Source organism: Mus musculus, chromosome 10 (genome assembly GCF_000001635.26).
Source record: "Mus musculus strain C57BL/6J chromosome 10, GRCm38.p6 C57BL/6J".
Taxonomy (NCBI): Eukaryota; Metazoa; Chordata; class Mammalia; order Rodentia; family Muridae; genus Mus; species Mus musculus.
In genome coordinates this window covers 41,396,314-41,412,085 of record NC_000076.6, presented here as the reverse complement: position 1 = coordinate 41,412,085, position 15,772 = coordinate 41,396,314, and the positions used below count along the sequence as shown (strand labels likewise).

At 41.8% G+C, this 15,772-nt stretch overlaps 1 protein-coding gene across 2 annotated transcripts in view; it reads right to left on the bottom strand.

Annotated features, from left to right (window-relative positions):
- The window catches only part of Ak9 (adenylate kinase 9), a 130,138-nt gene that overhangs the window by 21,484 nt on the left and 92,882 nt on the right, over positions 1-15,772 (bottom strand). For both annotated transcript variants that reach the window (XM_006512939.3, NM_001370813.1), the window contains 5 exons: positions 12,195-12,414; positions 9,789-9,854; positions 5,052-5,258; positions 4,518-4,736; positions 2,928-3,141 (listed from right to left, as the gene is read on the bottom strand). In XM_006512939.3, the coding sequence (XP_006513002.1) occupies positions 2,928-3,141; positions 4,518-4,736; positions 5,052-5,258; positions 9,789-9,854; positions 12,195-12,414 (926 nt within the window). The remainder of the gene's footprint in view (positions 1-2,927; positions 3,142-4,517; positions 4,737-5,051; positions 5,259-9,788; positions 9,855-12,194; positions 12,415-15,772) is intronic.

Here is a 15,772-nt window from a genome sequence, read left to right as displayed (position 1 = left end):
ATTTTTAGAGAAGGTGCATATCAAATTGTGAAAGAGTTGTTCTTGGTGTCCTCAGATTCTATCTATTTCCACATAATGGTGTTAATTCTTGAGGACCCATACTTAATCAATTGCTGCAAGTGAATGCTCTTATTTCTGATTAATAAATAAATAAATTATTCACATGTGACTATTAATAACTTTTCAAGCTTTCTAGTTACAACCGCTCTTGAAAGTGCTATTAGTCACTGCCCATGTTACATTAAAACTGACTATAACAGTCAAGTATTTGAGATGTTTTGTCAACAAATTATTAATTCTCAAGGACAAGGTATTGTGGAACTTTAAATCTTTAGCTTCTTAAAAGACAAAGAAAGGGGAAATTATATCCTCGTGCATATTATTTAGTGCATTCCCGTGCACATTATTTAAATCATACTTTTATTTTAGAATTTTGAAATTTGGATGTCAAAGAACTTAGTAAGTGCCTTATAATATCTTAAAAGGATCTACTTATTGGCATATGGCTTGATCCTGAATAGCTACCTTATTAGGAAAGGGACAAGCATAGGTTCTCTCCACAGAACACTGCAGAAGCATGATGGCTAATTCGTGTGACAAGCTGACAGGTAAGTTTGCTCAGTACCCTGATTGTAGTGATTAGGAAGCTGAATTGGGTACATGTTTTCGACCCATCCTTGCTTGCCATTTTTCCAGTTTGGACAAGCGGAACTGCCTTGCTTCAAGCTTTTTAACCTTATGGTAAAAAGAACATTAGAGACTGTGTAATCTGACTTAGAAAGATTAGTCATTAGAAAGAATTATAATGATTCTTCTCTTTCCTTCAATGTGACCAGTTATTCTAACTCAATCTTGGACTGGTCTAGTAATAATTCCAATATTAGAGATTCCTATTGAAGATAGCTAAAAATCTTAATTACCTAGCAAAGTTAATTTGGAGCACAGCCTCCACTTCCAGAGACTCTCTGGCCTTTTTGCTAATTCTAAAAGCCAGCTCCCTGACACTTGGAGGCCAGAGCCTGAGCTTGATTGTTGCTAATTTGCAACTGAATAAAGTACCTGGGCTTCCACAAAGAAGCTTTTATACTGTTGCTTTTCACTGTCCTACCTTTGTTTCTCAAGCAGGCCAGCCTGACTGCAGCAGATGTAAAGCCTTGCCTCCAACAGTGCAAGTGGCAGTTATTAATCTTCATCAAGAAGCATTCTAAGTACATATTGTGGCTTTGGTCTGAATTGGGAATAAGGTGTGCTATGATGGCCGGTTAGTCAATGATGGGCAACCAGATTTCGGAGCCATATCAATCTAAGACAGAGGTACATGCCAAGAGGCCGTGGTTTATTAATAATACACCACAGAGCCATGTTTGTGCAAAATAATACAAACAAGCTGCATGCATTGCTCCTTGATGGATAAGAATGGCTTGGGAAAATCTGAGATCCTAAGGCAGGCACAGCCGCCAGCCACCATAACTCCCAGGCAGGACTATGGAGCATAAATAAATTTTATGCCTCGGTCTGGCTATTTTTATTATATAATCAGGGAGGAATTGTAGCCTTCCTCAGCCCTGAAGCAGGCTGATCCAGACTTTGACCTTGCTGCCACTAGAAGGAGATTACCTAGGGTGGAGGCTTCTGACCTAGATGGCTCTTTTGTTCTGTCACCTGCCACTGCTCTCTCCAAGACATTGCTACTTTCTGAGAAGCCTCTGAGATATTCCCGAGGAACATCCTATTCTGCAGGTTGGCTCCAGACACCAAGAATGGACTGGCAGGGGATGGGCCTTCCCCTTTTATAAGCACACTCTTTTAGTAAACTGGCGGGCCTTGAACAGAATCATGTCTTGGTCTCCATTAATCTCTCACCGTCTAAGTCTCTTTCAGCCCCAGCCTGCCTCCCAGGTGTACCCAGTTCAAGTAGGCCACAGGCTGGCATACAACAGAGTTTTGTGATTTAAATGTGAAATGTCACCAAAAGACTCACATGTTGATCATTTGGTCATTAGTTGCTAGTACTACTTTGGAAAGTTGTTTTATGTTTGGGTGGCCCCTTAAGGTGGAAAACTTTTCAAGTCATAACTCAGTCTGCTTTTAGCCTGAGCTCTGTGCCTCCTGACCTGCTGAGGTGTGAAGATGTGGCAGCTGCACACGCTCGCTGTCTTAGACTGAGCCATCACATCTCTGCTACTATCACAGACTGTGAGCCCAAAACTGTGAGCCAAGATAAGTCTTTTCTCCCTTAAATTGCTCCTGTCAGATACTTGTCACAGTGATAAGAGGGCAACTAACAGGAGCATTGAGAAGACACAACTGTATATAATGTCAGAATACCCACTTCCATGAATAAACCCTACTGGACATAAAGTAAAAGATTTGCCCCAATGCAACAACGTTAAATCCTTTCAGTAGCTCATTGTCCCTGACCGATCAATCATCTAGATAAAAATAAAATAAAATAAAATAAAATAAACATCCTTGATGACTAGACACAAGAATACTCCACCAAATACCTGCAAATAGTGATTTTTATATTGAGATCCTATCTCCATCTAGCCACAATGATTATTATCTTAAAAAGGCAAATTCTACTGGGTGTTAGACATGTATACCTTTAATTCTAGTACTTGGGAGGCAGAGGCAGGGGCAGACAGAGGCAGATCTCTGTGAGCTTCAGGCCAGCCTGGTCTACAGAGAAAGTTTCCAGGACAGACTGGGCCACAGAGAAACCTCCTCTCAAAAAACCAAAATAAATAAATAAATAAGTAAAATATATAAATTCCGGCAAAGACTAGAGAAAAAGGAATCTTTTTGTACAGTGTTGGCAGGGATGTAAATTTGCACAGTCACCATGGCAAATCTCAGATTTTATGGCTGGTTCCTGGAGAGTTGGTGCTGGGTTTTCCCTTGATGCTTGTGAAGCAAACACTCACCTGTAGTTTTTCCTGACTTGGGAGGCCCCACAATCATAATCCGCACAGGCATAGTGGCTTTGGGTTTGGGTTGCCGGATGTATTTGATGGGGTTCATCATAAATTTCTCTTTAGTTTGCTTATTAGATAAGAAATAGATGTAGTGACGATGGATTACAGGGTTCAGCGGGTTCTCTGCATTTTCAACAGGTTTGATTGTCTCTCCTTCGCTTAGCTGCAGTACGATTGAATTCACAAGTCAGATTTAATTTGTAAAGCATTTCTTTCAGTACATTTGAAAGAATGTAAAACATAAAAACATAAGCTTCTTCACATAGTACAAAGTGTTAACAAGATAATGGTATACAAAGTGCAGGCTGTTCCACAGCATATGTGGTCTGTGTAAGGCTTCCTGGTTGGTTTTTTTGTTTTTGTTTTTGTTTTGTTTTGTTTTGTTTTTCGAGACAGGGTTTCTCTGTATACCCTGGCTGTCCTGGAACTCACTCTGTAGACCAGGCTGGCCTCAAACTCAGAAATCCGCCTGCCTCTGCCTCCCGAGTGCTGGGATTAAAGGCGTGCGCCACCACGCCTGGCTCCTGGTTGGTTTTTAGCTTATGACGATTACCTTCCTACTTCCTACATAATGACTTGTGCTTATAATGAATGCTTCTGACAATGAGTATGAAATTGTTACACTTATTCAGGAACTAATTTACCCCACAAACAGGTGCACGTCTGAGGTGGTGTTGTGGCTTGTTTGTCCTCTCCTTTACTGTTTGTATGCTGAAGCTCTTATTGCCCATGTGACTGTATATGGAGTCATCACGCTGAGAGACGGTGGTAGACAAGGTGAGTGGCCTCAAGCACAGCTTGACCAAGGCTTTTCATCCTTGGATACCACCCTGGCAATGCCACCCTTGATATGCCTTGCCTTAGAAGCTAAGCAGGGTTGAGCCTGGTTAGTACTTGGATGAGAGGCCTTTAGTAGTACTACGACGCTGGCTAACCTGCTCTGTCTGAAGTTGTGTATTTGAAACAGGTAATACAGTAAGTCCTGCTGGGTTGTCTTTTAGGATAGACAAATGTATTCTGCATTTTTGTTCAGATGAAATCCTGTCACATCATTAACAACAGCCATGAAATGTGAAACACCCACCAGCAGAGTTAGCCTGAGGTGTGGGTATGGGACAGGGTAGAGTGGGGAATTAACTCATGATAGTTAGGTGTGATATCTTTTGATGGAGCCATCTTTCCCGGACATGGAAGACTGGGTATGAGAGTGTGTCAGGCTGCTTCCCTTTGAGAGTTATGGCAGAATGGGGATTTGGTCAACGATATCGTCAGCACCGTGGTTCATCCTGATGGGAATGACATCTCTGGCTGGGAGTAAATGTTAGGGGCACAAAGAAAGTCCAGTGGGGCTGAGTGTTGGCACGGCATAATGTACTTCCCAGAAGAAGCAATGGTGGGGCTCAGATGGCTCCATCTCAGCCTCCAAATATTAATGGATAGCACTATACAATATTTACAATTTTTCGAAATGACCACCCCTTCCTAAGCAACGTTTAAAAAGTGAGGGATGATGGCTTTCTGATGACTTTCTGACGTTACCTTTACAGGGTCCCAGTAGCCAAATGAACTCATGTGTTTGTAGGTGTAGGAGAGCATTTTATGAGCGAGGTGTGAGGATACCGGGTAACACTTTTCAAAAATGCTCTCACGGTTTTCCACCAGGGGCTTCAATTTCATATTCATTACATATTGTACAATATGCATTTTCCTAGCTCCGTTGACCATAATTATTGGTATCAAAACCTTGTCGAATTCATCCTGATAAGAGAAATTAGAAAGCTTGATGTATTTAGTGTTTCTCAGTTATAGTATGTAGACACAGCTGGTGATTAAGCATATAAGGCTATGTAAGCTTTATGAGGGGCTGCCCATGGGAAGATAAACTCACACTGACCTTGGAGGGACCCACGTTGCTCTCCATTTGTGAATTTCATACCTTGTTACATGAAGCCGCACACACACACACACACACACACACACACACACACACACACACAGGACACTGACCCTAATCACCCTCTTTGCATGCCCAAGTTGCTATTCTTTAAGTAGTGGTGATGGGAGGGTCTTAACCTGTATCGACTGGATATTATTTGTTTCTGTTTCAAATTTCTCCCCAAGCTCATTTCTCAGGCGTTCCGTAGCGTCTGCTTCCTGTTCCTCATCTTCTTCGCTCATCTCTTCCTCATCCTTTGGAAACTCTTCCTCAAGGATGTTCTCAATATCATCCTCATAATCAGCATCTTCGTCACTAAACTCGTCTTCGTCTCTAAAGGTGCCCTAAGGGAGAAAACAGCCGCTTTACTCGAATCACGTGACACTGTTGTATAGTAACCGGATTGGTTGGCAGGGCTGTACAGAAATGAGAGATGACACCTGGACATTTAATGCCTTTAAGGAACTGAACCGATGATGCTTCCGCAAACAGACGGAATTCGAAATGCTATTTATGCCCAGCCAGCGTTGTCATGGTATGTGTTTTTGATAGTCTTTAGAAATAATATCGAATGTAGCTCAGAGATTATAAAATACTAGCAGCTGCATTGCCAACTGGAACAAGATCTTTTAAATGGGAATTAGCTACCTCATAGGATAGGAACTGGGAGTGGGGCACTGGATAAGTTAGTACATGGAAGGCCATCAGCCCAAGACAGAACTCTCACATCAACATCCCTCCCTCCCCCCCCCAAAGTGACAGCTAGACTTTTGTCAGCCTCACACAAGCTAGAGTCATCTGATAAGTGGGAACCTGAATAGGCCCCTCTTGGGCCTTCAGTGGGGCATTGTCTTGATTGGGTGGGAGCGCCCAGCCCACTGTGGTAGTTCCCGGTGTATACAGAAACCAGACTGAGCAGTCCAGGAGGGGCAAGCCAGGAAGCAGCAGTCTTCCACAGGCTCTGGATCAAGTCCTGCCTCCAGGTTCCTGCCTTGAGTTCCTGCTCTGCCTCCCTACATGACAAATTACAAGCTCTAAGATGAAATAAACCCTTCCTTCCCAGGTTGCTTTTGATCATGGCGTCCTATCACAGCAACAACAATTAAAACAAAAAACAATTTGTTTGTTACACTTACTGTGTGTGTTGTCTCCCTGTTGGTATTAGAGATTGACCTTATGGCCTGAGACTAGGCAGGATTTTTGTTGTTCTAGGATTGAATTGAGGGCAATTTACTCTTCTTTAGTAGTGCTTCTCCCATCCCCTGACATCTCGGACATCAGTCTTCATTATAGGGGATACATACTCCAAACTTTATGATCTTAAGAGATCTGCTTCCACCACAACGAAGTAAGCTCATTCTTCCTACTTTCCCCCGCCCTTCTTTTTTTTCCTTCCCCTTTCTCTTCCCATTCCCCCTTTTCTTCCCTCTCTAACTCATCCCAATGGCCCAGAGAGTGATCAAAGCCAAACACACTGACAGTCAGAAGGAAACAGCCAGGCAAGGGTGAGTTTTCAGATTCTAGGTGTTGGTGCAGAGGGCAGCCTCTGTTAGAAGTACATCCTGGACACTAAGATTCTAGCAAGAAGTCTACTGTTTTGTTGTTGTGTTTGTGTTCATTTTATTTTATTTTATTTTTTATTTTTTATTTTTTTCTGGAGCAACCAGGGAAAAGCAACTACAATCAGCATCACTAGAGAGTAAAGAAAACTTGAGAGAACAGAGTCAGGGAAAGCCATGCCAAACTCAATGCATAGATGCTCTCTCCAGGTATCCTGCTCATCTGGGACTGTCAGAGGGACTCTGACAGTCCCAATGCAGGAGGAGCATGGTCTTTATGCTTGGTCTCACAAGGTTAATAGTCTGCTAAAACCAAACTGCAAGATCTCTGAAGTCACATAAGATCATCCAGAACTTAGACTCATAATGTTCATCACTGAAGAACATAAACCTCACATTACATAAACCTCACATTACTCAGGATGTTAGGGATTCAGAAAATGTGGCTCATTCTCAAAAAACCAACAGTGACTCAATGCCTGTCCCATGTGCTGGAGTCACTGATCAAGAGTTTGAAAGCAGTTACCACAGCCTTGCAAGATAGAAATAGAAAATGTATACACCAAGCATGTGGAGATTTTAGGATTAAGAATGATAATATTGGGCTGGTGAGATGGCTCAGTGGGTAAGAGCACCCGACTGCTCTTCCGAAGGTCCAGAGTTTAAATCCCAGCAACCACATGGTGGCTCACAACCATCTGTAACAAGATCTGACTCCCTCTTCTGGTGTGTCTGAAGACAGCTACAGTGTACTTACATATAATAATAAATAAATCTTAAAAAAAATGATAATATTTGAAATGAAAAATATTTTTTGAGTTAACTTACTAGTGAGATGGAGATAGCAGGAGGAGTGTTTGGTGGTTTTTGAGGATACATTAACAGAATTACTCAATTCAAAGGGGAATGGTGATTAAAATTTTATCAGAATTCAGGGACATATGAGATATGTGGGTAGACCTAAACAACTCTGTGGAGAAAGATAGCTACAGATTTTAAAATGTTTAGTAAGTCTCAAATTGAGTTAATAACAGGCAAATCATAGGTAAGTGCATTGTAATCAATTTTTGGAAAAAAGATGCAACTGAGAGCAGGTACAAATGAGAGCAGGTGCAGCTCAAGAGCAGGTGCAGCTAAAGAGCAGGTGCAGCTGAGAGAGAGCAGGTGCAGCTAGAGAGCAGGTGAGTCTGAGAGCAGGTGCAGCTGAGAGCAGGTGCAGTTGGGAGCAGGTGCCTGTACCCTGTTTCACTCTCTTTTGACTTCTGGTTCACCCAGGGCACCTAGTGATTTTGTTGATCTACTCTCCTGGCTTTTCCAGGGTCTTCCCTTCCTGTGGCTCCCAACTTAATAGAAGAGACCCACATGCCAGAGAAGGCCCAGAGGCAGAGCCAGTGGGCAAGAGAGCAGAGATTCTAGAGCGATCTGGAACCTGGTTTAGAGAAATCTCTTTAATCACATTCTGGGGCAGAGTTTCCACAAGATGGCAATGTTTCCCGTAGGATCCATGGAAACAGTTACTGGGCTGCTGAAGCCAACCTGTGGGTTACTAAGGTTTTCTTTGCTGCTAAAAACGGCTTTGTCTGCAAGTGTTCCTGAGTTGGTTTTAAGAGAGTAAGTCAGGTATGCTGCCAATCCACCCTCCCTGCCCTTGCCCCCACAGTGCACAGTGGGGGAAGCTGGGGTCATCACCTAATGTGAAGAGTTTGAAGTGAATACAAAACTATTTCCGCAATGCAGACAATTAAGTGCATTGTGGGCAATGGTTATCTACACACAGACCTTTTCCAGTAGCCTCTCCATCCTTATTTGAAAATGTGAAGGGTCAGTGGGCGCTTACCATTGCCTGAAGACTACTTTCTGGTGTGTTGGGTCCCAACTAATCTCAGAGGTGTCCCCTCTCCTGTTGACAAGCTTGCCAAGGACCAACAAAAGCCTCTCTCTCTGGAGCCCATTGAAAGGCTGGCCCAGGATCTGAAGGCTATCAAGCATGCAGAGTGCTCTGCCCTCAGTCACACAGAACAGCCTATGGAATGTGTGTGATGAAGCAAGATCAGCTGCTCTGGAGCCTCTAAGAGCACAGGAGAGGAAAGGCATCTCTCCAGAGTCCTTTCTGACCACGGGTGTCGTCATCATACCAAAGCAATGTTTAAATCAAACAGAAGATTAAAACTTAAAATCCATTCCTGCAATAGTGACAAATGACCTACACCTGTCCACAGGCACTGTGGGAGGTGAGGCCAATGGTGTTCCCTCCACCCACTTTTCCATAAAGTCACTAGGAAAAAAATTCAATACCCAGAGTGAACTTTCAGTTCATTAAGTCTCAAGCACTAAATGGGAAGAGACATCTGTAGTTAAGCTGGGCTGCCTGAGCTTTAGCCGAGGATCCACACGGTGGGATAAGAGAACCAACCCTCTCAAGTCCTAAATAATCCTCTGACCTCAACAAACATGCATGCAGGTCCCTCCCTCTCTCGCACACACAGTAATACATCAATCCTAGGAGTTTAGTGTATAAATTATTTTAGTGGGATACATAGTCAATTTTATGAAGAACACGTCTTAGTAGAAAATTTACAGCATTCTATTTTCTACAAAGCAGAATACTACATCTTTGAATAAAAAAAAAGGAATTTGGTATTGAACATAAAACTGGAATACATTGACAGAGCTCTAATAGGAGAGGCCTTAGTTTCAGATCCTGTTGCATTGGCTAGATGTGGTCATGATAAATTTCATCTTTCTAGCCACACTTTAAGGCTCAGACATAAGATTACTAAAGGGCAGGCAAGAATGATTATAAAACAATGCCCTAACTGCCTCACATTATCTCCAGTTCAGCATTTAGGAGTTAATCCATGAGGCCTTATGCCCAAACATATTTGGCAAATGGATGTAACTCATTATGTAGAATTTGGAAAATTGACATATATACATGTTTGTATTGACACTTGTTCAGGATTCCTTTTTGCTTCTCTGCATACGAGAGAAGCCTCTAGAAATGTAATTGATCATTGTTTACAAGCCTCTAATTCTATGGAATTACCTAAAGTCTTTAAGACAGATAATGGGCCATCCTATACTGGCAACAATTTTATATCATACCAAAAATAAAAGAAATAAATTTTACTAATCCCCTTTAAACCCAGTGTGAGTTCCTGTACACTTTTAAACACGGCCTTCTCCTTCTTCCACTGTTGAGACTATGGTGTTTTATACACACACACACACACACACACATATACATATACATACACACATATATATATATATATATATATATATATATATATATATATATAATATTCTACTTACGTCTTCTCTCCTTTTTTTCTCTCTCTCCAAAATAAGTTCAGCTCTCCTTTTAGCGACCATGTCCTCCTGTTGAGGAAACATTTACAGGTTTACAATGGACAAATATGATAAAAATCACTTGCTGTGTATGTGTTAATGTACCTTTTCAAGCTGGGGCTAAGGTGTGGTGGAAGGTAGGGACCTCACCAGGAAAATACGTGATGGTGACTGACTTAGCACATCCTTGCCCTTCTAGGCTATCGCCCTCCCAAGTGTTGAAAATGTTTGGAAATCTATTTTCCTTATGGTGTAGACAGGTCTTTGGAAGCACAGCTGTGTCTCCGTGGAAAGTGTATACGCATACCTTGGAGGGCTGTGGGAAGCATATACGCATACCTTGGAGGGCCGTGGAAAGCATATACGTATACCGTGGAGGGGATACGCTCAGGCTCAGGGAGGGTGAAGGATTAGGTCCTGCTCTTCTCCGGGTCTGACATAGTGTATCTGTTCAAACATCCTCAGGGTTTTGGTGTTGCTTAGCTCAGGATTCCCCAAAGTTTAACTAATTACAGTGTGCCCGACAGAGGCTGGCACTGTCTTGGGCATTACAATATATATCCTTTCACTTTCTTCTCAAAACACATCATCAAAGCAGGCAATGCCCCTATTCTAAGGGTGTGATAGTGGGGATCCCTAGAGAACTGTACAACAGCACCCAGGGTGGGGCTCCCTGATAAGGAAAGCCAGAAGCACCTCGTCTGGCTGCCCTAGTGAAGGGCTTATTACACCTACTGGAGCTAAAAACACTGCTAGGAAATGGATTTGGACAACACTGGGAGTTCTAACCCTGACAGTGAGACTTGACTCAGACATTTAGAGGGCTGGTCTGTGAGGAATTGGAATGATGAATGAATGGGACAGTTTAGGGGCCAGTCCAGGAGAGAGCACCGGCAGGTCACCGGCAGGTCACAGATCCGGATAGTTAGTTGTGGGTGGGAGCTTTACTCTGCTCTCTCAATGCCCCACCAAGCCCATCACAGAGCCCATCAACTGCTGCTGTGCCTGACAGAGGCCTCCTGGGAGGCCTGAAACCCACTAATTTAGAAAGACAATGGAGTACTACTCAGCAATTAAAAATAATGAATTCATGAAATTCTTAGACAAATGGATGGACCTGGAGTTAACTCAATCACAAAAGAATACACATGGTATGCCCTCACTGTTAAGTGGATATTAACCAAGAAACTTAGAATATCCAAAATACAATTTGCAAAACACATGAAACTCAAGAAGAAGGAAGACCAAAGTGTGGATACTTCGTTCCTTCTTAGAATGGGGAACAAAATACCCATGGAAGTTGTTACAGAGACAAAGTTTGGAGCTAAGACAGAAGGAAAGACCATCCAGAGACTGTCCCACCCGGGATCCATCCCATATACAACCACCAAACCCAGACACTATTGCATATGCCAGAAAGATTTTGCTGACAGGACCCTGACATATCTTGTGAGTCTATGCCAATGCCTGGCAAATACAGAAGTGGATGCTCACAGTTATCTATTGGATGGAGCACAGGGCCTCTATGAAGGAGCTAGAGAAAGTACCCAAGGAGCTAAAGGGGACTGCAACCCTATAGGAGGAACAATGATATGAACTAACCAGTATCCCCCAGATCTGTGTCTCTAGTAGCATATGTAGCAGAGGATAGCCTAGTAGGCCATCAATGGGAGGAGAGGCCCTTGGTATTGCCCTAGTACAGGGGAATGCCAGGGTCAGGAAGCGGGGAGTGGGTGGGTTGGGGAGCAGGGCAGGGGAGGGTATAGGGGACTTTGGGGATAGCATTTGAAATGTAAATGAAGTAAATACCTAATAATAAAAACAAGAAAGGCAAGCATTAACATGGTGGAAAAAAGCTTCAAAGAAGTCCTGCATTTGGGAGGCAGAGACAAGGGATGTCTGAGTTCAAGGGCAGCCTGGTCTACAGAGTTTCAAGACAGACAGGTCTACATAGAGAGACGCTGTACAAAAACCAAAACCAAAACCAAAACCAAAACCAAAACCAAAACCAAAACCAAAACCAAAACCAAAACCAAAAAAGCTTCAAATAGTTTTAAATTCATATTAAAGGATGAAAACTTTGATGAAAAATGTCTTCATGCTTACTGCAGCATTAAAATTTGAAACTTTCAGCAGGGCGTGGTGGTGCATGCCTTTAATCCCACCACTCAGGAGGCAGAGGCAGGCGGATTTCTGAGTTTGAGGCAGCCTGGTCTACAAAATGAGTTCAAGGACAGCCAGGGCTATACAGAGAAACCCTGTCTCAAAAAACAAAAACCAACAACAACAACAAAAAAAAATCGAAACCTTGTTTTTGTGAACATTACTTAGAAACCCAATTAGGTGATAAACAGACATCTTCCCGTGTACCTTGATTTTTGTCTTCAGGTCTTTGATGAGTTTTTTCCTCTCTAATTTCTTGTGCTGTTTTGTCTTCCACTTCTGAACTTGGGCAGGAAGGAGACGATCAAAGATATCTTGATCATCGACTTGTATTATAACGGCGGCATCTGGGAAAAATCCACGCTCGCCCAGAAACTGGGCCTCCTCAGGGTGCCGCGGGAAGCCGTCCAGTATGAAGCCTGTGGAGCTAGGTAGAAAATTTTATAATTTGCTTAAAACATCATTAATATTCCAGAGAAGCCACACCCAAAAGACAAACATCAAATGTTTTTCTCTTATTAAGATCAATCAATCAATCAATCTATCAATCTATCATCTACCTAGCTTTCAATTTCTATATGACATTTATTAACATGAAAGCAGAAGAGGAACCATTTTGTGAGAGGAAATAAATCAGTGGGAGATTATATCTATATATTTATATTTATATCTATATATGAAAATGTCATAGTCAGCTCATTATTTTGTATGATAACAAAAATCAAATAGAAAAAATATATTATAGATCTACTTATACTATGTATTGCCCAAGCTTTTGTCCCCGCCGGCAAGAACACACTCAGGACAACCGGAATCTTCTGCGGCAAAGCTTTTATTGCTTACTTATCAGGAGGGAAGACCCCGAACCAGGAAAATGGCGCTGCTTATATAGCCCACAGCGTGACGTTTCAGCACCTGATGTGGCGTGACAGCTCTTGATTCGTTGCTCGCCCATCACCCCATTACTACGCTGCGAGATGGGCAGTGACTAGGCGTGAGTTCACTCCTGCACTTGCGCATAAGGCTTGTTTACTAGTTAGGCGCAGTGGAAGCCAGCGCCATCTTATAATGGCGATTGCTCGCGGCACGCACGCGATTGCTCGACTCTGCCTCTATGTTCCAGAATTTATGTTTTACTTATCCCAGACATTTGAGTTTGCTAAAATGTGGCAAAAAATATGACTCTTGAAATCTTGGCCTAGCACTGGTATCTAAAAATCTAGCAGAACCTAGTTTAGTTCTCGACTCTTCTCAGATTTCCCTGCCTGCTGCAAAGCCTGCAGGTTTTTACTCGCCCCCAATCCCCAGGTACTATCTCCGCTTAGATCATAGAGTTTAGCATGTACTGATGAATTTTCACTTTATTCGATGGGTAATAAATAGTTTAAAGAATTTATACCTCTCCCACTTGCCAGCCCCTTTTAGTCTGAGAAGTTTTTATTTATTTATTTATTTATTTTTATTTGTTGTTGTTTTGTTTTTAGACAAGGTCTCAGTATGTAACCCTGGCTGGCCTGGAACCTGCTTTGTAGACCAGAGTGGCCTCAAATTCACAAAGATCGCTTGCCTTGGTCTCTTGAGTGCAGTGATTAAGGGTGGGCACTACCATGTAAGACTTTGGGAAATTTTTAGGTGGCTTGGATATACAGGTATGTAAAATAACTCTACAAATCAAACTTCAGTGATAACAAACTTGTTTTAAAACAATTCCTTGGCAATACACATAATTTTACCATCTGTTAAAAACTTATGTGCTTGCTTATTTTCATGTAAAAACAAGGAGGATCTCTGTGCGTTTGAGGCTACCCTGATCTACGCTAAGCGAGTTCTAGGTCAGTTAGCACTGCACAATGAGATCTCATCTCAACAAACAAGAAACCAGCAGGAAAACCAAGCAAACAAAGAATAAAATCTTGGCTAAGTATTTGATGCTTAGGATATACAGCATCTTCCATGTTCCTCAGACATGTGGTGATAGTGCTGAGGTCAGCACTGTGGATAAAAATGGAACGCAAAAGGGCAACAGCATTCTTAGGACCATTTCAAGAATTATTGAAAATTCTGTCCCAATCCTAAGTCAAAATTCCTCGGATGACTTTTCATGAAAACCAACTCATCAACTCAAACAGCAAACCTTAAAATTAAATCCTCTAACAATGCAACTCTGATGCTGTTGTGCTCAAGAGCAACAGGAGACTATCAAGTCTTTGCTTTCCGTTAAGCCATTGTGTTTCTATGAGAGCTGAAAGCATTGCATGTGCCAAAACCACTGCAGTTCATGGCACATACTAGCTGTGTGTGTGTGTGTGTGAGAGTGTGTGTGTGTGTATGTGTATGCCTGTGTGTGTTTGAGTGTGTGTGTGTATGCCTGTGTGTGTATGCCTGTGTGTGTTTGAGTGTGTGTGTGTGTATGCCTGTGTGTGTGTGTATTAAAAATATCCTTTACTGTTGCCAAACTTTCTGTGATTCCTACACTGGAATTTTTATATGATTCTGTTTCTATCAACCCAGAGTTCAAGAAGCAGGGGCAGACATGATATTTGTTTTCTTCAAAGTGTATAAAACTGGATTAAAATAATATTTGTGCTTGTAATATAAAATTGCAGTTATCTTGCTGATAACTAATAGTTGGAAGCTTATTAAAAGTCCAAGTTCTCGGCTCAGGAGAAGAACCTAGCCTAAGGAAAGTGTTGCCTTTGAAGAGCCCTCATGACGCTCCCTCCGTGCTTTTGCCATGCACCTTCCTCCAGCGTCTCCTTATAGCCAATGACAATGACTCATGTGTCTATTCTTCCTCAGATGACACAACTTTTAGGGCCATGGGAATAATTGGAAGGCTGATACATTTCAGTAAAGTATTTATAACGTAGCTGCTAGATATCAGTGCATGTCTTTCCAGTTAGTTCTTCACGTGTCCAGCTCTCTATCATATTATGATATATATCTGCATCTTTTAAAATTTAGTATCATATACTATAACATGACATTGTAAAGCTTTATCCTAGAAAAATGTGTTGGCTGTGTAATACTCAATACTTAGATTTTACAGTGAAACTTTTTACAGCAAATTGAATGTACGTTATATATCTCTATACAGATATCTATATTGTTTTTAATTCATATTACACATTTTAAAAATGATTTATTTACTTACTTTTATTTTCTTTGTGTGTGTTTTATCTGAATGTTTGTATATGTGCTATGATGCCAGACAACCTGGAACTGGGGTTACAGATGACTGTGGGCACCTTGTTCTATGTACCAAATTTTTAATATGATTAAATGCTAAAAGTATCTAATACAGATGAGAGAAGTGACTGTGATAACATGATTAATTTTCACATATGCTAAGTAAGTTGACCTGAATTAATTATAGTTACTCTTCTGGTAGGAAAATGGGGAGTGATTTAAACTCCAGTGATCTGAAGACTTGTCCCATGTGGGACAGGACTGTTGTAGGTATTTGCTAATGGGCTAAGGTAACTAGTGGTCATGACTGCAATCATTACAAGGACATAGGAGGGAAGAGCCCAGTGTAGCATGTGGGTATGTGAACTTAGAAAACTGTTCTCGACTATGGCTGTGCACTAGAATCACCGGGGACCATAAAAAGTGCTGGTGTCTGGGTCCTGGTCTCATAGATTTGGGATAGGTCTCTGGCACCAGTATTTTTCAGAAGCACAGATGTTTTAATGTATAGTTTATATGGATGAGTAAGAGTAAATTCTCACTTATAAATCAGACTGAGTTTTACCATTAAGAGCAAAGGAAATAGAATCAGTAAG